Genomic DNA, 24,859 nt, shown 5'->3' with positions numbered 1-24,859 from the left:
GGGGGGGGGGGGGGCTTCGGACAGCGGAACTGCCTGTCCCACTGCTAGAGTGCCGCTCCCTGCCTGCTGAGGCCTGCCCGCCTGCCGGCTTTGTTCTAGGCAGTTCTGCTCAGCGGGATTTGGACTGGGCTGAACAGACAGCATGGCTAGGCGAGGCCAGGCCCAAGGGAATGGGATGGAGAGAGAAGGCTGGAGACAGAGCCTTTGCCGAGAATCTGTGTTGGCTAGGCTGAGAGGACCCGTGGTTATATGATCCCTCCCTTCTCGCAAGTGCTATTTCCAATCGCAAGTGCTATTTCCATCCCCCCCCCCCCCCCCCCCCCCCCCCCCCCCCCGGGGAATGGGGAGGCAGGCCAGGGAACTGTTAGACACACAGGTGATCGGAGTTTTAATCCTGCCTCGGCCGCAGTCTCGCTGTGTGAATTGAGTAACCTCTCTGAGTCTCATTTACCTCGTGTACAAAATGAGGATAATTCTAGGGCTACTGTGAGCGAGTTGAAAAGTGATAACGCATGCCAAGTGCTTAGGGCGGGCCTCACCACAGAGTAAATGTTCAGTAAACATCAGCTGGGACCGGTGTCTGTGCCTCTGTAAACATTTCCTACTCCCCACACGTCACCACCCAAGGGGGATCGTTTGACAGTGGCTCAGTGGAGGGTTAGCTGCTAAGGCAGGAGAGCAGGGACCAGTCCCCATTCCCAGATGGATGAGTGGAGGTCCCATAAATGAGGGCATTTTCTCAGGGGCTCCACTGGGACCCATGCTTGGGCCTCTGACAGGTTACCAAAGACTCTTGACACCAAGGCGTGGGGACTCATCTTCCCCACAGGGTCTGCAGGTGAGGGCCCATGAGCGGGGTGCCCTGTGGGTTGTCTCAGGCACCAAAGGCACTTCTTCTTAACTGAGCCTCCTCTACAGCCTGGTGATCACCTTCTCCAATTTCTACGTGAAGACACTGAAACTCGGGGCGCCTGGGTGGCGCAGTCGGTTAAGCGTCCGACTTCAGCCAGGTCACGATCTCGCGGTCCGGGGGTTCGAGCCCCGCGTCAGGCTCTGGGCTGATGGCTCAGAGCCTGGAGCCTGTTTCCGATTCTGTGTCTCCCTCTCTCTCTGCCCCTCGCCCGTTCATGCTCTGTCTCTGTCTGTCCCAAAAATAAATAAACGTTGAAAAAAAAAAAAAAAAAGACACTGAAACTCAGTCAGGTTCAGTAGTTTACTCTAGGTCACACAGCCAGCAATGGGCCCAGGCAGGACTCAAAAGCGGGCTGCCTCGGGCCAGAGCCTGAGCCCGTGACCGCCAGGTTATGTGGCCCTGACAACAGCCTCCCCACCCCTGGGGTCCTGAGTTAGAGGTAGACCTGGCTGGGAGCGGCCACAGGTGGCTGACAGTAACACGCACAAGGCACCACGAGAAGCTTCTATCCCAGCAGCATCTCAGAACCAGCTAAGGGGAAGGACACTCACGTCGCCGGCGGCTACAGGGCCTGCTATTTCCTGGGAAGGTAGCTCGTTGTGTCCTGGACAGAGAGGGGGGCAATGCCGCATGGCCTCCCTACCCAGATCACATAGGATGGGGCCCAGAGAGGCCACCCCCGCATGTCAGCGGCAGAACGAAAAAGGTCGAAGTTCACGTTGTTGTGGTGTGTTCACCGCATTCTCTACCTCCTGTCTTCACTGCCACCTCACGCCCACCCCACTGCCCCCCTCAGCCTCTGAATGCCATCGCATCTGTTAGCTCTCTGCACCTGTTACGGGGGAAAAGGGTGACAAGAATAGAAGTTATTCTTACTATTTTGACGCTGTTTAAGCTGCTGTTGGAGGTTTGCTACGGACCATTGTGAGGAGAGAAGGGATGTCACAAAAACCCGTGTGTGTGTGTGTGTGTGTGTGTGTGTGTGTGTGTGTTTCTGTGTGAAGTGTGCTTTGGCAAGGAGCTCCCAAGACACAGGTAGGGATGAGTACACATACAGAGAATAACTGCTTCGTTCCGCACGTAGCTTTTTGAACACCTAATGTAATGGTAAAAGCATTAGTGTACTTTTACAATGGTAATAATTAGTAATAGTAATAACATTAGCTATTTTCCGGATGCCTGGCACTGTGCTATATGTTTTCCATGCGGAAGCCCATTAAATCCTCCATGAGGTTAGCACTGCTATATCTCCATGTCACAAATGGGGAAACTGAGGCTCAGACGGACAAAGCCACGCCCCTCGATGCAAGCCGAGGCAGGATTGAGGCCGGGTCTGACCCCCAAGGCCTGGCTCCTTCCCCCTGTGGCCTCCTCCTGGCTGGTGAGTAGGAGGACGGTGACTTTGTGGGTTCCCAAGGAGCCTCCAAGCTAGGAGGAAAGCTGGGTTGAGGGGAGCAACTTGGGCAGGGACGCTGGGTTCTAGTTCCAGGTGCACCACCACCGTCACACGTGATTTAATACAATGCGTTCCCCGCTCTGGTCATAGTTGTCCCATCTTTATAAATAGATGAGACTCCTCATAGGTTTCAGGCGGTGCCCTGAGGCGGCTTGGGAATTTCACAGACATGCCTGAGAAGGTAGAGGCGGCAACAAATGGGAGACGGGGCCCCATACCCCCAACTCACAGATATCACAGCGCCAGCTCTCTTTAATCCATTTCACATAATAATAATGATGGTTTTAAAATACAACAGCTAGGGGCCCCTGGGTGGCTCAGTCGGTTAAGTGTCTGACTTTGGCTCAGGTCATGATCTCACAGTTTGTGGGTTCACGCCCCGTGTCAAGCTCTGTGCTGACCGCTCAGAGCCCGGAGCCTGCTTCAGATTCTGTGTCTCCCTCTCTCTCTGCCCCTCCCCTGCTCGTGCCCTGTCTCTCAAAAATGAATAAACATTAAAGAAAATGTTTTTTAAATAAAAAACATAAAATAACGACAGCTAAGCATTTATTTAGTGATTGCCGGGTGCCATGCACTGTGTTAAACGTTTAATAGGAACGATGTAGTTAGTCAAACCTTCAGAACAACTATCTGAGGTAGGTTCACTTAGTATCTGTCTTTTGAAGACGAGGAAAAACAGAGTCACAGAGGTTAAGTTAGTTCTCCAAAGGTCACCCAATTTGGAACTTGGTGTCTCTACGTCTGAAAACTCACCCTTTTGCAAAGGATCCCTTTGGATCAGAGTTGCAGGAAGCACCCGCTAGACAAGGCTACGTAGCAGGGATATTCTGGTCTCTGCAATTTGTTCTACTCTCTGAAAGAAGTTTTTCAGTCCTCTAGGAGAGTATCTCCTGACTTCAGAATACAACCTTCCTCGCTCCCAGAGAGCCACCCTGAACCCAGACCTTCAGCACAGCCCTTCTCCCCTGCTTCTCCCATACAGGGACCTCCTAGTACCTTCCCGCCCAGGAGGAAGAATCAAAGGTTCCCAGTGGCCTTCCCACAAGGCTGAGTTCACACTTGTGTCCTGATCTGTCCCCAGGCACAGATGTAGAACCCAGAGGGGATGCTCTGTTCCCCTGCTTGTCTCCCAAGCTTCTAACTGATAAGTATCATTCCATGCCCTACTGAACTGGAGCAGGTTTTCACCTTACAAACCACTCTGGCCAGAGGGCCCCTCAAGAAGTGGGGCAGGGCGCCTTCCCCCCTTTCTCTACCCCCGAGCCCACTGATCCTGGGGACGCTTCTGGCTTAAGGAGATTTCAGCCCCACGTGGAAAGCCTACAGATCCATGTAAGACGAAGAGGCCTCTTGCGCCCTCTGGGCCTCACCGAGTGTCGGGGTCTGCAAGCTAGAATGCCTGCAGCCAGCAGGGAACAGCAAAGGTGAGGGGTGAAGCAGGGCCCTCCTGGACTCCCTTGTCCTCACAGTTTGGATGGAGATGTGGGCACGAATGGGTTTCTCTTCCATTAGGAAGCTGACCTTGGTGATGAACCGTGGCTGAAACAGCCTCGGTGTCTGGGAGGCTGGGGGTGGCAGGGGTGGGGCGATGATTCTGGAGAGGGCTTGTGCCCTCTAGTCAGCCTGCATGACCTCCTCGCTCCTGCTTTGGGGCCTTTGCACTGCCTGTGTTTTCTGCCTGAAGCTCCTTCTCAAGAAGGCTTTGTGGCCCTCCCCCTGCTCAAATGTCACCTTGTCATGGACGGCTCCCCTGACCACCCGAATCTGTCATCTCTTTCTCTTTGCCACTAGAATAGAACCCCACAAGAGCAAGGACCTCCTCTGTCTTGTTTTGAATGCCCTCATAGGGCAGGACCTCTGTAAATAAGCATTGAATGAGTAGCTTGGGCAGAAGAGACCCAATAACAAAACACTTTCTTATCCTTCCCCACTCTGTCCCTTTTCCTCCTTAAAACCCAGGTGCCTGGAAGCCCTTTGTTTCCTTCAAATATCCATCTCCCCTGGGTCACCTTATGACTTTCAAGGGTCTTAGGCATTAAATTAGAAATTGTATCTTATGGCAATATTTGTATAAAGATAAATATGTTTTTAGAAATGGTAACATTTTCTTCAGCCTAAAAGTTTGCTTGCTTTCTTCTGGATTTAATAGAAACGAAAACATTTTCATGGGTCCCTAAAAGTACCGCGGGCCCTGGGTGTGCCCACTGTGCCTACCAGATAGGGGGGCCCTGCCTCCTCCTCTGAGCTCCACGCACCCTCGGTTCCTGGCTCCCGCACCATGCTCTCTGGAGCTAAGCCGGCCAATACAGGAGCCCCTGGGCAAATGTGGCTATTTAAATTTAAACTAAATAAAATTACAAACTCAGTTCCTCAGTTGTACCAGCCACATGTCCAAGGCTTGATAGACACACGGGCCTAGTGGCTCCCATACGGGACATCTCAGATACAGAACATTCCCATCCTTGTAGAAAGTTCCGCTGGAGAGTGTTGCTCCAGAGAATTAGCTGCAGCTACGTCAGCCCTCTCCGAGTCTCTCTTTTTAGAATGTGGATTCCAATCCTTGGCTGACACTAAAGTCCACCACCTATTGGGTGGATGAACTTGGGTGGAGCTTTCCCATTATCTGGCCCTCAGTTTCTCATTTAGAAAACAGAAGAGTGGTGATCTCCGTACAATGATTAACTCGTACTGAGTGGATTCCAGAGCTAGGCATCTGCCATATGTTGACTCATTCAGCCTTCTCAACAACTCCACAAGATAGGTACTTATCCCATATCCCTTGTACTGGGACCAGAGAGGCGATGTAACTGCCCAAGGCCACACAGCTGGTGAGTAGTAGAGCCGGGATTTGAAACCTGGTCTGACTCCAGAGCCCACTTTCTTAACTATTAATTCCATCCAGTACCGCACCCCTTCCCTCAAAACCATGTGAGATAACGCATGCAGGTTTTTTTTTTAAACTTATGGATTACACATAGACATGAGTATTTGTCATCAATAATAATATCAGAATAGTAATAAAGAAGGGGCACGCCCATCCCAGCTCCCTTCCATCCATGTCGTATGTGAGGACTTCCTTTTTCCGTCCTCTTTGCCTTCTAATTTCAGGCTTGGGCAGGCCTGGCCTTTTACAGCTCTCCTAAAAGCCGCTTGGTCCACTGGTGGTTTGGACTGCCCTTTACCAAGCCATTATGGGTCCTAATAAGGTGTTACTCTGCGTCCTTCCTCCCTGTGCTTTCACCTCTCATATTATCTGTCTCCCCTGCAGCCCTGGGAAGTAGGTAGGAGTAGCTATTATTATCTGCATTTCACAGACAGATAAATTGAGGCTCAGAAGAGGTTCTGTGGCCTTCCCAAGGTCACACAACCCATCAAGGGCCCAAGACACTGGCTCCTTTCCTGCTGGCGTCCAGTTCTTTGACTTGTTCTGTTACACGAGAACCCGGCAGTGGCTGACTACAAACTAGCAAATGACTCAAGGGTTCATCCAAGTTTCTGAGAAATAAATCAAGCTTCTCTACCCACAGGGAGTTCCAGTTGGCTCACCCTAACGGAGCCAATGTTCAAGCCCAGTCCACACCAGAGTGGGAGTCTTGAACGGAAAAATCTCCCTTTTGATCTGATATGAGATTACTCTTCTCAGCATGTAGTTCTCTTCTGGTCCTGCCTCTTCTCAAAAGCCTTCGATGGCTCCCTCCTACTAAGAGAAAAAATAACTTCAGCAGCTAAAGACTTCATGACTAGCAGGCATCTGGAATATCCATATTCTTTCACTTATGATTTTAATTCTGATTCAAAGGCACAATCCCTCTGTCCCTCCCCACATTTAAGCTATTGTCACAAATAGAACGTACTTGGAGAGTTCTTTCTTAAGAGCCACAAGGGCCAGTCCTAACACTGATGCCTGAGGCAGACACAGTGGAGGGGAGGGGAATGGGGTCAGAAAATACTTCCCAAGGGCACCCAAATCCACGGTAATTTTATATTTGGATTCTGGAGGGAGTGTGGACATTCTCCAATCCAGAGGAATGAATCCAGTGACTCTTTCTTTCAAGAAAGGCTCTCCGGGGCGCCTGGGTGGCTCAGTCGGTTGAGCGACCGACTTCGGCTCAGGTCATGATCTCACAGTCTGTGAGTTCGAGCCCCACGTCCAGCTCTGTGCTGACAGCTCAGAGCCTGGAGCCTGTTTTGGATTCTGTGTCTCCCTCTCTCTCTGCCCCTCCCCTGCTCATGTTCTGTCTCTCTCTGTCTCAGAAATAAATAAACATTTAAAAAATATATATATATTCAAATATATATATATATATATATATAATATATATATATATATATGAAAGGCTCTCCAAACTTTAAACATCTTATCTCCTTGCTTCTTCCTGGAGCCTAGGAAATTCTGAGTAGTCAGGTTTAGGAAGTCTGGCTGTCTATTTTCCGTTCAGCCACCACCTTTCTGGGTGGCCTTGGGTGTGCTGTGCAGATCTCAGTTTCCTGTATCTGAGAAGCGGGAGTAAAAGGGTAGATGTGTTTCTTAGGAGTGTTATGTGGGCCACTAGTGAACATCTGGGACATGTCTAAGAGAAGAGAAGGTGTTGGGCCATGAGGGAGGATGTCATCACTGGTCCATTGTCAGAAACAAAGCCTGACAGTTTGAAGAAATTTGGTAAAAGCTTCTTTAGTGAGTGGTTTGGCTATGAATTCCTCCGAGTACATCTGCTTCCCCAAAGAGGGGACAGAATTAGTCACAGAGTCATAGGCTTCTAGAACTAAAGACTAGAGTCACTGCACATCGACCATTACAAATATTGATCATAGTGCATCAGAGTCAGCACAACCAGGGGTGCCTGGGTGGCTCAGTCGGTGAAGCATCCGACTTCAGCTCGGGTCATCATCTCACGGTTCGCGGCTTCGAGCCCCGCATCGGGCTCTGTGTTGACAGCTCAGATCCTGGAGCCTGCTTCAGATTCTGTGTCTCCCTCTCTCTCTGCCCCTTCCCCCGTTTGCACTTCTCTCTCTCTCTCAAAAATAAGTGAACATTAAAAAAACTTCTTAAAAAACAATTAAAAAAAGAATCAGAGCACCTCCAGCTATGTGTCTTAGGACATTTTATGACAGGACAATAGCAGAGTCCAGCTTGTCAGATCTGGAGGGGCTCCTAGAGGCCATCTATCCAGTTTTTCAAGCCTGTGCTCCCCAGGGGGGTGAGGGACAAACCTGTGGGCAGGTTCTAGCCCTCCATCCCCACTCTTAACAGTGCAGCTCTGCTTTTCTCTGTTTACAGGTAGGTTTCCAGGTACAATTTCATTAGGAAAAAGGAGATTCCACCCCTGAAAGCCATAGAGGGGGTTGAAATCATGGATCCATTCCAGCCCTTCACCCAACACACAGCACATCATTTACAGAGGAAGAAAGAGGTCCACAGGGCTCAGGTGACTGACTTGACCAAGGACACACAGGGAAGAAATGACTTTAGATCCAGGTCTCCCAAGAACCAGGTTGACTTGCTACACGGACCACTGAGCAAGCATCGGCGTGGGTGCAAGCCTCAGCCACAGCCAGAGGAAATCCCTTCCCTGCCTTTGCGGGCTCATTTAGGGTCTAATAGAGACCACAGGCCTGTCCAGGCCAAAGAATCATACCTGTAAGAGTTGGAAGGGACTTTCGAGCTTTTCTCGTCTCCCCTGAGGGCATATATGCATCTAGCATAGCACATCTTTCACACGTGGCCACCCAGACTCTGCCTGGTCTCCCCAGTGACAGGGAGCTCTGTATTCTGAGATGACTCATTCCGGAATTGCACTCGAGGTCACTAACCAAAAAATTGAGGAAAGATCTCAGAGCACCGTTCCTCCCATTTGTGCTGAGACTTTCACCAGTGATTTGGATAAAGAAGCGGATGTCACAACCACCAAGTTTCTGAATGTTAGAATCCAGATTCTCAGAAGCCAGAGCAGTGAGCTAAAGCACAGGGTGAAATGCATCGTAGTCTCATTAAAGCCCTACAGCATTTAGTTGGAGAAAGTCAGCCTGTGCAAGAACAGATTGGGGATGGTGTGATAATGCATCTGAGAGTTTTCATTACCTATAAACTCAGCCGTCAATAGTATGAGCTGGCTGCTAAAAGTCATAGTACTGGGTAATATTTGTTGAAACTGCCACATACTGTATTCAGTATTTATGCACATTAACTAAGTCCACTCTCAACATGATATTACGAAGTGGAGAAATGAAAATCAGAGAAGGTAAGCCACCTGCCCAAGGTCACACAGCCAGAAACTGTGTGTTGGAAACCACTTTCTGCCGCTTTCCCCACCTATGAAATGGGGCTGGGAGTTACAAGGAGGAAGATTTGATTCAGACACATATCCTAAAAGGGTCCATTCGTGAACCCCACACCTGCACTTGTTCACACCTGTGCACACACAAGCCCCTAGCTACCAATTTATTTGCTCCTATCATATTCATTCTGTCAAGCAGGCACATACAATCAATGCGCCCATACAGCTATTCAAAAAGTGCCTCCTAAGTATGTATGCGTGTTCTCTTGCAAATGTGCACATTCACCCACATGCAGATTTTTCTCTGAGTCTGGGGAGCCAAGAACGAGAGGCCCCACCCCAGACAAGCGCCTGCTCGCAGCTTAACCAGAATAGCCTGTGGCTGGGCCAGCAAGCTTAGACTCGACCAGAGACCCGTGGCTTCCTGCTCTGTTGGGGCACAGGCTGGACCTTCTCCAGAGGATTCAGTGGACCCCACCCTCACCCCAACCTCAGGCTTTGATTCTGCCTTGGCTTTGAAAACTAGTAATAACTAATATTTGTTGAGTGCTTTTCTATGGGCCAGGCACTGTGCTAAGTACAACAACGTGCATGGTCTTATTTCTTTAGTCTTTATAAAAACCCCAGGAAAGCAGTTCTCTTAACAGCCCCATCTTCTAGATGAGAAAACAGAGGTTTGGGGAGGTTAGCTTACCCAAGGTTATGTAGTTAGCATGCAGTGGAGCTTGAATTTGAACCCAAACCGTCGGATTCACAGGTAGCCATGGTTCCTCTTTCTGACAAGGTGGTTGAGAGGAAAGAACCTGACTCTGGTCCTTACCGTCCTTACCCTGTGACTTTGGGCAGGTCCCTTTCTTTGGGGGGGACTTCATTTTACAGCTTCAGAAAGGAAGAGATCATCACTAAAGGTGCTTTCAGCTGCCATTCTGTCATTGCTCTTCCTAAGTCCGGATCCTACCATTTTTCAACTATTGAGTAGGGTTACGTACCTGGCAGTTATGTACCAGGCACTGAGAATTCATGCATGAATAAGATACACAAAGCCCCTGTCTTCATGGAGCCCGGTGGCTAGTGTAGGAGACAGTCATTAAACAAATTAGCAAGAACATATTGCGTAGTGATAAGTGCCATGAAGAAAATGGGAGGGGGGGGGGGTGATAAAGAAGGGTGCTAAGAAGGAGGCTACATCAAACTGGGACTTAGGATGAGGGATGGGTTGGGCTGAGCCAAGAAGAAAGATAACAAGAAGAAGCCAGCCATGTGAGACTCTTCAGTAAAGGGGAATAGCAAGTGCAAAGGCCCTGAGGCAGACTCTAGTTTGGTATGTTTGTGGAGGAGAAAGGAGGCCCATGTGGTTGCAGCTTGGTGAAAAATGAGTGCTGGGAGGTATCACTGGAAAAGCAGGCAGGGTCCACATGGTGTGGGGCCTTGTAGGTCATAGCAAGGAGTTTAGATTTTAATCTGAATGCTATGGGAAGCCACTGGAAAATTTTAAGAAGGGAAGTGATATGAATTGACTTACGTTTTCACAAGATATTTCGAAATAGTGGTCCTAGGTGCTGTGGGCTGGGAGGGCAGCCCAGGGAGCCCAACGTGCCTGTGCACCCCGCAAGCCCGTTCACTTGCCCAGGAATAGTTCCAGGAGCAAATGTCCAGACACATTTGCTGAGGTCCTTCCTCAGCAAACCGCACACCAGGCCTGTGGGTCCTATAATTTGAACACAGCCCTGGGCACCACCCCCCCACCCCCCACCCAAGGGTGCATGTTCTTTGTGCCTTATCTCTTCCAGGGAGACCCTGCCCCTGCTCCCTTCCCTGAGCTCATCTCTGCAAGACGCCTGCAGAGCTGCTGAGCAGCGTGTCTTGTTGGGGCCTGCCCTCCACGGGTGCTGACCTGGTGAACAGGAAGCGTTCCGCAAAACAGGGCAGGCCGAGCCGGGAGGCTGGGTGCACCCTGGGCTCGCTGGGCTGCAGAGGGAGCGGACCTGGGACTGGGGTAAGGACTCTCTTTCCCTTGGGGCTTCAACGTCCAAAGCAACGCCACCCTGGGGGCTTGGGGCCCACACGACTCAGGGGTCCCTCTCCTCTTGCTGTGTCAGGGATGCGTGAGTGGAATGGGGTGAATATGGCTTTTGCCCGGGGCCAGCTCTACTGTGGGTGCAGGGGATGCCAGGGGGAAGAGTAGAGGGGCAGGAAGGATGGGAATAGACACCCCAAGTGTAGAAATCTGCCTCCATTCCCGCCCCTCTCCTCTGAGGAGCTGGGCCTCGGGTGCCACCAACAGGATTTCAGGGGAAGGATGGTGGGTGGTAGGGAGGCTGCAAGGACGGGGCATATTCAAATTCTTTTCTGTCACAGGCTTGCGGATCCCAAGTTAGGCAGACTTTTCCACCCTCCCTCCCATGTTGGGATGCTACCTGCCAGGTCTTAAAGAAGCTCCATTCAGCTCCCTCAGGACTCTGGAAAGGCATGGATGCAAGCCTCTCCTTTCCCCTCTGGCCCCCAGAGTTTAACTCTTCCTTGTCTTTGAAGAGCAAGGCAACTGGAAAAACGAGTCTTGCCTGTTTCCTCCAGGAATGCTCTGCACATCTGGCTGGCAGCCAAGAAGCTCCTGGGAGTCAAGACTCTCACGGGCAGGCAGGCCCGGCACCAGCCTGCTGTGTCCAGCCTCGCACTTTGCTTCTGGAAGGCACTTTGGCAACGAACCTCTGCCTTCCCCTACTCCCCTTCCCCCTTCTCCCTCTCCTTAATCCTGATGAGCCTCCACTTTGAACTCAGGCTGGAGTTCAGGGACAGGCCGTGTGGGAAACGGCACAGGACACAATGGGAAACGCGGCAGGTCTTAGAGGGGCGAAGCACTCGTTTGTGGCCAGTTCAACAATTATCAGGGACTAGTTCTTTCCAGGCCCCCCACTATGTGAAAGGGGGCAAGACACGTCCCCCCTCTGGGACTCTGCTTCCCCATCTATGCATGAGGAGTGGGGTCAGAACTCTGTGTCTCAAAGCCCCATTATAGCTCTGACATTCCAGGGGTTTGGGAGTTATAAGATGAGTCAGAATCGGGCTCTGTCCAAAGGGACTAGCAGTGGGACAGGGGCAGGTGAGTCTGGGGTGGAAGAAGCAGTCCTGGCCTTTAATGCAAGGAGCCCCAGGTCAAATTCTTGCTTTGCCTCTATCTAGTCATAAGGCCCTGGGTGGCTCCCTTCCCTTGATGAAACTGAGTTGCCTATTACCGATAATAGCCAATATTATGTTACAATTTCTATGTCCCAGGCACCCCCGCTGGGTCATTTACCTTTGTTGTTTCACTTAATTTTCACACCAATCCAATGAGGTAGATAATATCCTTATCCCCATTCTACGGAAGAGGAAACCGAGGCTCACAGAGGTCAAATAACCCGAGCAGAAAATCACCCAGCTGGTAAGCGGTGGAACCAGGGCTGATGGCCAACCAACCGGAGGCCAGGCTTGTGATCTCGGTCACTTTGTTTTTTTCTGCAGCCCCCGCACATGCAGACGCAACTCACTTTGGCTGGAGCTCCACCTTGATGGACGGGGTCTTGTAGGAAGTACTTAGAGACAGATTGCTAAACTTGGGTACCTGGTTGAAATTATCCCACCATCACTGGGGAGCCATTGAAGGTTCTTTGGGAAAAGGAGTCAAGTGGTCAGGACTATGTTGTATCTGCTAGTTACCCCTGTGAAAGCATTTAAATTAGTCTGTTAGTGTTTAGATACACTAACAGGTATCTCAACCTGAGCACTATTGACATTTGGGGCTGGATCATTAGTTGTTGTTGGGGGGCTGTCCTGTGTGTTGCAGGGTGTTTAGAAGCACCCCAGCCTCGATCCACAGATGCCAGTAGCATCCTCCCCAACAAGCTGGGATGGCTGACGGTGTCTTCAGACATTGCCAAGTGTCCCCTGTGGGGCAAAATCATCCCAGCTAAGAACCATCGCAGTAGGAACCATTTCTTTACTAACTCATACTTTTTTGTGTGTGTGTGCGTAGGGCTTCAGGAGTTTTTCCATCATGATTATTGCCTTCTTGGGCTTTGTCATTTTCTTGCTCCGCTGTACAACCTGTGAGAAGCCCCGAGAAGGGATCCCCTCCTCCTCCGCCTGGCACTTTACACACTCTCTTTATAATGCGACCATCTACGAAAACTCTGCCCCCAAGACCTACGTGGAGAGCTCCGTGAAAATGGGCATTTACCTCGCCGAGCCCCAATGGGCAGTGCGGTACCGGATCATCTCCGGGGACATGGCCAATGTGTTTAAAACAGAGGAGTACGTGGTGGGTGACTTCTGCTTTCTGAGAATAAGAACAAAGAGCAGTAACACGGCCCTTCTGAACAGGGAGGTGCGAGACAGCTACACCCTCATCATCCAAGCCACGGAGAAGACCTTGGAGTTAGAAGCGTTGACACGGGTGGTGGTCCACATCCTGGACCAGAATGACTTAAAGCCCCTCTTCTCCCCGCCTTCATACCGAGTCACCATCTCTGAGGACATGCCCCTCAAGAGCCCCATCTGCAAGGTGACCGCCACAGACGCGGATCTGGGCCAGAATGCCAAGTTCTACTATGCCTTCAACACAAGGTCGGAGACGTTCGCCATCCATCCCACCAGCGGCGTGGTCACCTTGGCTGGGAAGCTCAACGTCACCTGGCGAGGGAGGTACGAGCTCCAGGTGCTGGCTGTGGACCGCATGCGGAAAATCTCAGAGGGCAACGGGTTTGGCAATCTGGCTGCCCTGGTCATCCACGTGGAGCCTGCCCTCAGGAAGCCCCCGGCCATCACCTCAGTGGTGGTGGCTCCGCCGGACAGCAAGGAGGGTGCCACCTACGCCACCATCATGGTAGACGCAAACAGCTCCGGCGCCGAAGTGGACTCGCTAGAGATAGTTGGGGGTGACCCCGGAAAGTACTTCAAAGCCATCAAGTCTTACGCCCGCGGCAGTGAGTTCAGTTTGGTGTCTGTCAAAGACATCAACTGGCTGGAGCACCTTCATGGCTTCAACCTCAGCCTGCAGGCCAGGAGTGGGAGCGGTCCTTCTTCTCATTCCCAGATCAGGGGCTTCCACCTACCCCCTTCCAAACTGGCCTCCCTCAAATTTGAGAGGGCTGTTTACAGAGTGCGGCTCAGTGAGTTTTCCCCGCCTGGCAGCCGCGTGGTGATGGTGAAAGTAACCCCAGCCTTCCCCAACCTGCAGTATGTTCTAAAGCCATCCTCAGAGAGTGCAGGGTTCAAACTTAATGCCCGCACTGGGCTCATCACCACCACGAAGCTCAGGGACTTCCATGACCGAGCCCACTACCAGCTACACATCAGAACCTCACCGGGGCTGGCCTCCACCACCGTGGTCATTGATATAGTGGACTGTAACAACCATGCCCCCATCTTCAACAGGTCCTCCTATGATGGCACCTTTGATGAGAACATCCCTCCAGGCACCAGCATTCTGACAGTTACTGCCACAGACCGGGATCATGGGGAGAATGGATACGTCACCTATTCCATCACTCGTCCGAAAGCTGTGCCCTTCTCTATTGACCCTTACCTGGGGATTATCTCCACCTCCAAACCCATGGACTATGAGCTCATGAAAAGAATTTATACCTTCCGGGTGCGGGCATCAGACTGGGGCTCCCCATTTCGCCAGGAAAAGGAAGTGTCTATTTCTCTTAGGCTCAAGAACTTGAATGACAACAAGCCTATGTTTGAGCAAGTCAACTGCACTGGGTCTATCCACGAAGACTGGCCGGTAGGAAAATCACTAATGACTGTGTCCGCTATAGATGTGGACGAGCTGCAGAACCTAAAATACGAGTTTGTGTCAGGCAATGAACTAGGGTATTTTGATCTAAACCATTTCTCTGGAGTGATATCCCTCAAGCGCTCTTTTATGAATCATACTACTACTGGTCAACCCATCAACTACTCCCTGAAAATTACAGCCTCAGATGGGAAACACTATGCCTCACCCACAACTTTGAATGTTACTGTAGTGAAAGATCCTCGTTTTGAGGTCCCTGTAACATGTGATAAAACAGGAGTATTGACACATTTCACAAAGGCCATCCTCCATTCTGTTGGGTTTCAGAACCAGGACTCCAGTGATGAGGACTTCATTTCCTTAAGTGCGTATCAGATCAATCATCACACGCCCCAGTTTGAGGACCACTTCCCACAGTCCATTGACATCCTTGAACGTGTTCCTGTCAACACCTCCCTGGCCCGCCTGGCAGCCACTGACCCTGATACTGGATTTAATGGCAAACTGGTCTATGTGATTGCAGACGGCAACGACGAGGGCTGCTTTGACATTGAGCTGGAGACAGGGCTGCTCACGGTAGCTGCCCCTTTGGACTATGAAGCCACCCGTTTCTACATCCTCAATGTAACAGTGTATGACTTGGGCACTCCCCAGAAGTCATCCTGGAAGCTGCTGACAGTGAATGTGAAAGACTGGAATGACAATGCCCCCAGATTTCCTCCTGGTGGGTACCAGATAACCGTCTCGGAGAACACAGAAGTTGGAACCACAATTGCCGAGTTGAAAGCAAAAGACGCCGATTCCGATGACAATGGGAGGGTTCGCTACACTCTGCTAAGCCCCACAGAGAAGTTCTCCCTCCATCCCCTCACTGGGGAGCTGGCTGTCACAGGACACCTGGACCGGGAATCAGAGCCACAATACATACTCAAGGTGGAAGCCAGGGATCAGCCCAGGAAGGGCCACCAGCTCTTCTCTGTCACTGACCTGAAAATCACATTGGAAGATGCCAATGACAACTCTCCTCAGTGTATCACGGAACTCAGCAGCCTGAAAGTCCCAGAGGATCTGCCCCCCGGGACTGTTCTAACGTTTCTGGATGCCTCCGATCCTGACGTGGGCCCTGCGGGAGAAGTGCGTTATGTCCTGTTGGATGATGCCCACGGGACCTTCCAGGTGGACCCGATGACTGGCGCGCTCAGTCTGGAGAGAGAGCTGGACTTTGAGAGGCGGGCTGGATACAATCTGAGCCTGTGGGCCAGTGACAGTGGGCGGCCCCTGGCCCGCAGGACCCTCTGCCACGTGGAAGTGATAGTCTTGGATGTGAATGAGAATCTCCACCCTCCCCGCTTTGCCTCCTTTGTGCACCAGGGCCAGGTGCAGGAGAACAGTCCCTCGGGAACGCAGGTGATGGTAGTGGCCGCCCACGATGATGATGGTGGCTTGGATGGGGAGCTCCAGTACTTCCTGAGGGCTGGCACCAGTCTTGCAGCCTTTAGCATCAACAAAGACACAGGTACTGGGAGTGGGGTGGACGGGAGTGCCAGGTGCTTGGAGAGGATGGGCCTAAGGGGATCAGGGGCTGTCCTGAAAGAAGACAGGCTCCAGGCTAAAAAGAAAAGGCAATAAATAGGGACTCTCCTTCTTGTCCCTTTTATTTTATTTTAAATTAATCTTTATCATACTGGAGATATATATATATATGTGTGTGTATATATGTGCGCACGTGCGCGCGCGCGTGTGTGTGTGTATCCATTGAAGTCAAATCAACCATCTCACTAGCATTTGTGTGTATACTTACACACACACATAAACATACAGTATATGCATATGCTTATAAAAGTAATGCATCATGGCTATAAATTTTTACATATAATTTAAAAATGAATGTTTAAAAAAAATTTTTTTTTAGAGAGAGAGAGAGAGAGGGGGAGAGGGGCAAAGGGGGAGGGAGAGAAAATCTCAATCTGTCTTCAGGCTCAGTGCAGAGCCCAATGCAGGGCTCGATTCCACAAGCCTGGGATCATGACCTGAGCTGAAATCAAGAGCTGGGCATTCAACTGAGTGAACCATCCAGATGCCCCTAAATATGAATGTTTTTGTGTGTGTGTGTGTCCCATCTCCCTAGATATAATCTTTATTAACAATTTGGTCTATAATCTTGTAAATTTTTCTTCTTTGTGTCTGACATTTTATCACTGTTCATTTTATTATATGAGAAAATTATACAAAAGACACTAATTCTGCAACACTTTTTTTTTTTCACATAACATAACACCAGGATCTCTTACATATCAGTGCTTATATTTTTCCTTCTTTTTTAATGGCTGCATTTTATTCTATCATCTAGCTGTAACATCCTTGATCATATACTTTTACTCATATGCATGAGTCTCTATAGGGAAAACTCTTAAAAATGCAGTTGCTGGGTCAAAGGATAATGCATATTTTCAATGTTAATACATAATTTCCAAATTACCCTCCAAAAAGTTGGCACCAGCTTATTTACTCCCTTTTTTAAAGTTTACTTATTTATTTAGAAAAAATTTTTTAATGTTTATTTCTTTTTGAGAGACAGAGAGAGAACAAGCAGGGGAGGAGCAAAGAGTGAGGGAGACACAGAATCCGAAGTAGACTTCAGGCTCTGAGCTGTCAGCACAGAGCCCGACTCGGGGCTCAAACTCATGAACCATGAGATCATGACCTGAGCTGAAGTCAGACACTTTACCAAATGAGCCAACCAGGCACCCCAAGTTTATTTATTTATTTTGGGAGAGAGAGAGAGAGAGAGAGAGAGAGAGAGAGAGAGAGAGAGAATGAATCCCAAGCAGGCTCTGCACTGTAAGTACAGAGCCCGACCCAGGGCTCAAACTCACGAACCGAGAGATCATGACCCAAGCTAAAATCAAGAACTGGACGCTTAACTGACTGAACTTCCCTATTTATTCCTTTTAAAGCTTCATAGAAAATAAGTGCAATTCACCAAACACTCACAAGCACCTTCTGCTTGTGAGATTCTGAGAGTGACACCTTGGGGGAGGTCCCAGGTGAATAAAGGTAGGTCACTGTCCTCAAAGAGCTTACAATCTGATGGCTGATTTATTTCCAGGGTGAAGGGCAGGGTGATGTGGTAGAAAGAGCATTAGACTGAGAGTCAGTTAAAAGAGACTCTGCTCTTCAGGCCCACTTGCTACACGATCTTGATCAAATCACGTTCTCTCTCTGGGCCTTCGTCCCTCCAGCTGACAAAACGGTGAGATTCCTTCCTCTCTGCCCCACGACAGCTGTGAGCATGGGCCTTGTCCTCTGGTACAAGTCCTTCCGGCTGAGCGTGACCCATGAGAACTTAGGGTGCACCCCTCTTGTGCTCACTGTCGGACTCTCGACTTCTAGAACAGTGCTGGCCCATAGTAAGCAATCTGTGGAGCGAGCAAACTGAGGCATGAAGTGAGGTCTCTAGAATCATAAGGATGCTGGAAAGGGGAACAGCAATTTAGTCATCAGATCCCTAACCTTTAAATGGGTATCTATACTATTTGAAACTTGAGGGAACTGGTTTAAGAACAACTGTCATGGGCTTATCTTAGCAGAGAACGGTTCTGAGAGGCTCTACAGCAAGGCTATGACTTGCGTGTGTTTAACTCAGCAGCTCCCACACCACATCGACAGCAGGTCCCTTTTCCTGTGGAACACTCCCGTTTCCACAGTATCGCCCGGGGACCGTTAGGTAAAGTGATTCCGAAAGCTACTGTGAGCTCTAAAAGATTTGGGGTTTGGTGCTCGACTGTCCCTAGGTATGATCCAGACTCTGGCACCCCTGGACCGAGAATCTGTGTCCTGCTACTGGCTGACGGTACTGGCAGTGGACAGAGGTTCCATACCTCTCTCTTCCGTAACCGAAGTCTACATTGAGGTTACGGATGTCAACGACAACCCACCCCAGATGTCCAGGCCGGTGTTCTACCCCTCCGTCCGGGAGGATGCCCCCCTGCACACCTCTGTGCTTCAGCTGGATGCCTGGGACCCGGACTCCAGCTCCAAAGGGAAGCTGACCTTCAACATCACCGGTGGGAACAATATGGGATTCTTTGTTCTTCACCCGCTCACAGGTAAGGACCTCAGGAATCTGGCTGAATAGGAGTCTCTACCACAGTGCTTTTCACAGTTTGGTCTTGGACCAGCATCCTCAGCATCACCTGCCCACGTGTTAGCAATTCAAATTCTCAGGCCCCACCTTACCACAGGCCGGGGCCCAGAAACCCATCTTTTATTTAACAAAATAACCGGGGGGATTCTCAGGGGTGCTAAGTTTGAGAACCACTGCTGTGCAGTCTATCTCTCTGGGAAAACAAGAATATATTGGCTTTCTTTCCTTGGGGCCTAGGAAAGCTAAGCAGGATGCCTGGGTGGCCACGCTGGGACTATTTCAGATCTCTGAGTGCTCCCAAACTGACCCCTCCCCCGAGTCACAGCCACAGATCCAATCTCTTAACCCTAGTTCTAAACCGATCTCAAGCCTGCCCACAGAGCGGTGGCAGTGGAGATCCACTCCAGTAGAGTCAACCATCTCATAAACATCTATCCTTGGCCCAAGGCCATCTGGGGCAAGACGGTGGGTGGTTCATAGACCACAAAGGCGTTTTGTTTGGCTTGTGCAAGTCTTAAACAATGATTTTTCAAGTTGTTGCCAGTGTTTAAAAATTAGAAAATTCCACAAAACACTCCAGATTTCCGGGGGATCGTAAAGAACTAGGAGATCTGGCCACACTGAGCTCACATTTGCACAGGGCCTCAACTACCTGAAGCCGACAGCAGCTCTCCATGCAGAGCAGGTGCCTGTCCTCTGGTCCCCATGGGCCCCTCCTCCCTCTTGTGCTACCCTCAGCCTGCTTCTCGAACTGAGGCTACCTGCCTGGCTCCTGTCGCTGTTGGAATTTGAGAGCCAGCTCCCGCTGCTGTGGATATGTCTCCAAAGCCACATCTTTCTCTTAGAGGATGGACAGCGATATGATAGCAGAGAGGGCAGACGCTATCTCCTCCGAACCCAAGATCCTATTCTCTGGCTCCAATAATTCATTCTTGGAAGGACAGAACCCTGGCGAGATTGGAGGAGGTGGAAAGGGAGAAACTAGCTCCCCATCCTTAAGACAGAAGGAAATGAGGAGGAGCAAGAGGCTGGAAGTCCTGGGACAGACGGTGGGTGGAGGACGCAAGTATCTATTTGCACAGGGACATTTGTTTGGAGCCTTTCCTGTTAACCTTTGATCTCAAGGAATGGATTAGTCCTTTAAGAAGGATCCTTTCACCCTGGAAAACAGGCCTAAGCTGGCTCTCACTGGGCCCATCCTGTCCTCCCCCCCCCCCCCCCCACCGACCTTGCAGAAGAGAGAAGAGGTCTCTCACCTAAGGCATTGGCTTCTCAATGTTTTCCAAATCCCCATCCTGTTTACTGTCAACAGTTCCCTGACACAGGGTCTGGCAAAATGCCCCAGAGAACAGAGATGTCCTTAGTCTTCCTGCAGTTGAGGAGAAGACATTTTAACCAGCACGAACATTTAAAAATAAAATAATAAGTCAGGAGTGGAGGCCCCAGCCCCCCTTTCTTATCACCACCATTACATCATCCCATTTCCCTGCCTGGATACTTTGAATGGTTCCCCCACATCCTTAAGATAGAGCCAGATCCTGCCATGTCTCCCACGCTGCGTCTGACATGGTCTCTGTGGACCTTTTGGGCTTCATCCTGCCTTTCTTATCCTACCACTCTGGTTCCGATGACATGGCCTGTTTCAGTCCGTGCCCTCTCCTGACACATGGCCTTTGCATACACTGTTCTTTCTTCCAGAAGTTCCTTTTCCTTTCCTTTAGTCTGGCTAACTCCCACTCCTCTTTCAGATCCCAGCCCAGCCATTCTTTCTTTACAGTTTTTCCTGACACTATAATACATCTCCCAGCTCAGTCTACTTTTTTAAAAAATATTTTTTTAATGTTCATTTGTATTAGAGAGAGAGGGACAGTGCGTGAGCAGAGGAGGGGCAGAGAAAGACAGAGACAGAACCTGAGGCAGGCTCCAGGCTCTGAGTTGTCAGCACAGGGCCTGACACGGGGCTCGAACTCCTCAGCCATGGGATCATGACCTGAGCCAAAGTCGGATGCTCAACTGACTGAGCCACCCAGGGGCCCTTACTCCTTTCTTTTTTAAACACTTATCACAGAACATTATATTCACGTGTGTGATTATTCCATTAATTATCTATGTCCTCCACTAAACTTCAAAGGCTTTCTAGAAAAGGAACCTTGATTGTTTTTTCCTTCTTTAATATCTTCAGTGCCTAGCACACAGTAGGACCTCAATAAATAAGAGAGTCATTAATGAATGAATCTCTGCCAGCATCGACCATCTCTGGTGAAGCCCAAGCTTCATTCCTTTGTTCAGCAAATGTTTAAAGGTGTCTGCCCTCATGAAGCATTTAAACTATGTGCTGTGTTGAGATGTGAAGATAATTCAATGCAGTTTGGGGCCTTGAGGAATTCAACCCATCAAGAGCATGAAGATCTGGGTATAAAAAACTAGAGAGCCAGTGCGAACGAGCCCATTGTAAGATATGTGTAGATGCGGTGCCACAGCCACCCAGAGGAGAGGGAGAGTTGCTCAGTGTGGTGCAGTAGCAACAGCTTCATGGAGCAGGGGTGGCCATGCTGAGCTGAAGGGTGAGAAGGACTGACAGCAGTCTGCAAGGACACCTGGGCAAGGAGAGCGACTGGAGCAATAGCCAGCAGGGAGGAAGGGACGGCAAGTAGGGCAATTGTCTAAATGCAGATCCCATTCCTCCTACTTATTTTTTTAATTTAAAAAATGTTTATTTATTTTTGAGAGAGAGAGAGAGAGAGAGAGAGAGAGAGAGAGAGAGAGAATCCCAAGCAGGCTCCACACTGTCAGCACAGAGCCTGATGCAGGGCTTGATCTCACGAACCATGAGATCATGACCTGAGCCAAAATCAAGGGTCAGGCAGATGTTTAACCCCCTGGGCCACCAAGATGCCCCAACTTCCCTCACTTATTAACTGCAAGAGGTAGGTAAAGTTACTCAGCTGCTTTATGCCTGACTTTTCCCACCAGTAAAATGGACATGATGATAGCTACCTCCTGTGTAATTGTAAAGATTAAGTGAGTTAATCAGTATAGATCTATACAGAGCTGGACACAGAGGAGTGTTGGCTGTTGGGACCCTGAAGGAGAGGGAGCTGCAAAGGTGGTTGGAGTAAGATGTAGACTGTGGTAGGGCAGGGTGAATGGAGTAGAAGGATCTGGAATCCACTAGAGGTGGAATCAACAGGTGTTGGAGAATCACTGGATGAGGGAGAGGAAAGTCAAAGATGGGCCTGAGATGGGTGATGGGAAACATTTGTTTGGGGAGGAGAAATGACAAGGGTCCACCTCATGCCAGGAAGGATCCTCACACAGGACCCATGGGGGCGGCTTTGCCATGTCCCCATTCTACAAGGCACTCCCTGGGAATCCTGACGCTGAGCTCAGAGAGAAGGATGAGGCTGACGACAGAGGCAATGATCCAGGAAGCCATAGGCAGCAATTCCAGGGACACTGGCCCTTAGAAGGTCTGGGGATGCGGTGGTGAGACAAGGGAGAGAGAGAGAGAAGAAAAACCAGAGACAGACAATGTCGGATATTCAGAGAGGTAAATAAGGGGAGGGAAGAGAGGAAGAGAGGGGTAAGGAAGAGAGAGGGAGGACGGTGAGGGATAAATGAGAGAGAGAGAGAGAGAGAGAGAGAGAGGAGAGAAAGGGACAAGAGGGGATGGAGAGAGAGAAGCAGGAGGAAAGCCAGGACTGAGCCAGAAGGAAGGTTTACTGGCTGAGGCCCTTTCGTCCCTGCACTCTTCTTGGGGGGCCCGGGATCCTGGGCCCTTCCCCGTCAGGCCCCTCAGCTTGGGGATGAGCTGAGTGAGGTGACCTGGGACAATATTCACACTGGCCCAGAGAAGTGTGTCTTTCTTCCCTGACTGGAAGGGCCTTTAGCTGTGGGGCTTTCCAGGAACCTTCTCTGCCCCCCCCCCCCCCCCCCCCCCCCGCCCCATGCCTGCCCTCAGTCAGAGAAGAAAAATTCAGGGTGACTTGGTTCTACCTCACAAGGCAGTAACACTTCTCTAACAGAGGCCACTCCTCACACATGCTCCCATTTCCAGCACCGGGAGTCTCCACCCAGTACCAGATCCCCTCTCCCCTCACTGAGCCCCCTTCCTCACACTCCATTCCATGACTCCATCATTTAATTGCCTAAACAAGATTAAAAAAAACTTGCTGAAAGTTTCAGATGACCCACTGACCCCTGCCTGCTCTGCTTTCATTCAAGAGACCTTTCCTACCCAGTGCTGATGCATCACCTGTAGCATCACCTCCATCTTGACTTTCCTGATGACCGTAGACAGCTGGCGCTTTCTCTCCTCTCTGGCCTCAGATGCCTGCAGTTTGTAGCCATAGTGCCACAGGAAATCAAGACTAGACTCACAGACACCCAAATCCACCTTCCTCAACTTACAGGCAAGCTGAGAGGAGCCAGGGGACACAAGCTGCCTCCCCGCCCCCAAGCCCCCAATAATACATTGCTCACAGATCCCTCTCCCCACCCCCCTTTTTTTTTACTATTTCTTTTTTTAAAGCTTATTTATTTATTTTGAGAGAGAGACAGAGAGAGCGAGTGGGGCAGGGGCAGAGAGAGAGACAGAATCCCAAGCAGGCTCTGCACTGTCAGCGAAGAGCCCAATGTGGGGTTCGAACTCACAAGCCACGAGACCATGACCTGAGCCAAAATCAAGAGTCAGATGCTTAACCAATTGAGCCACCCAGGTGCCCCCATAGCATCCCTTCTAATGGTGAAAGCTGGACGTAGGTGGGGACACCCGCGGATCCCATGGTCTCTGCAGCACTCTCCTTCCTCACTTCCCCTTCTGCTCCTCCAGGGCCCCATTTCCCCTTAATGCCTCTGCTCTCCAAAGACCAGAAAAATTCTGCCCTAGGATTTAAATGTGTCCGTGAACACACTCTCAATAAAGTGGCCCTGGGAGCCCTTCGCTCAGGTGTCCCTCCTTCCGCCTCTCCCCCAGGTCTCCTATCCACAGCCCGGCAGCTGGACAGAGAGAACAAGGATGAACACATCCTGGAGGTGAGTGATGGTGGTGAACTCATTCACTGGATTCAAAAACCTCCTGAAGGAGGCCAAGCAGAAGCTGAGCCAGGCCTTGGGGCCACACGCGCATCTCCAAGTAATGTGACTGAGGCTCAGGGCGGAGGAGTTTCTTAAGCTGAGTCTTGCTGTGGTTGGTGGTGAAGACTCTCAGGGTCTTTCCTGGCTCTCCAGCACTAGGAAGGGAAGGAATCTGAAACCGTGTCTGGGCTGGGCAGGAAGCGCTGATTGATTAGTAATGTCTGTGGTGAGTGCAGGAATAGGGAGTGGTACACACATGCTGTGTACTTGTTGAGTCTGGTTTCCAGCCCATCCCTATGCCCAAGGTCAAGCACTAGGTCAGTACAGACCCAGATGAAAGCCCAGACCTGTGTTCTCTAGATCTGTGGGCCCTAGGATGTTTGTAAAATCACGTAAACATCCCTGGTGCCCGTTCCAACAAGAGGAATCAGTCTTGACCCAGAATGGAGTAAATCAGAAGGAATCTACTTATGCCCCCTCTGGAGCTATCCATAACTGATGAGCGGGCATCTCTTCCAGTCTTAAAGACATCAGGTGGGAGGGACATACATTCCTTCAGCAGAATTGAAACAAACTGGCCTTCTATGCTCTCAGGCTCTGCACCTCCCCTTTGAAAGAGACAGGTATTATTAGTAAGCAGTTGCTAAATGGCCTTCTAGGGACCAAGCATTCTCCCTAGCTCAGCAGAGGTATTTCTCTTCAAACACCAAAATATTTTAAAAATTCAGAACCACTTAGGGTGGAAATGTCCTATCTTGTATGATGCCCTCGGGGCCCTTGATGCATGGGACGATTTGCCCCTACATGAAATAGCCCTTGATTCTGAAGTTGTTTTGGTAGTTAGTGCCTTTTCTCTTGCCCTGGATTTTATTTCATGCATTGGTCGGCATGTCTGACTCAAAAGGTACCACCCACTCCTTCATAAACATCTTCCCATTTGTTTTTTTTCTAACCTCCAGTAGCTTAAGGAAACCAGAGAACAAAGCTTATGAGAATTACAAGCAAATAAAAAGTAAATGGTCTCCGAGAAATGGCCCATGGGCCTCCTGAGTAAAGAACATGAGCTTTTCTCTAGAGCCTCTGTGGCTTTGTTTTCTTCCAATTCTTTCCGGCTTCTCTGTTCTTGCTGGCTTTCCCGTGGGCGAGGTCACCAGAGAGCTGGGTTCCAAGTAGGTGAAGTTATGATAATGAAAATCACAAGTATATACCAAAA

General features: G+C 50.1%; 1 protein-coding gene across 1 annotated transcript in view; it reads left to right on the top strand.

Annotated features, from left to right (window-relative positions):
• FAT2 (FAT atypical cadherin 2) overlaps nt 1-24,859 on the top strand; it is an 83,845-nt gene that overhangs the window by 9,199 nt on the left and 49,787 nt on the right. The window contains exons 2-4 of the mRNA XM_040498179.1: nt 12,657-15,939; nt 18,218-18,532; nt 23,546-23,604. Of these exons, the coding sequence (XP_040354113.1) occupies nt 12,678-15,939; nt 18,218-18,532; nt 23,546-23,604 (3,636 nt within the window). The 5' untranslated portion in view covers nt 12,657-12,677. The remainder of the gene's footprint in view (nt 1-12,656; nt 15,940-18,217; nt 18,533-23,545; nt 23,605-24,859) is intronic.

The sequence above is a fragment of the Herpailurus yagouaroundi genome, unplaced genomic scaffold (assembly GCF_014898765.1).
Source record: "Herpailurus yagouaroundi ecotype Mexico unplaced genomic scaffold, PumYag 29, whole genome shotgun sequence".
Taxonomy (NCBI): Eukaryota; Metazoa; Chordata; class Mammalia; order Carnivora; family Felidae; genus Herpailurus; species Herpailurus yagouaroundi.
This window is presented reverse-complemented; position numbering and strand designations above follow the sequence as displayed.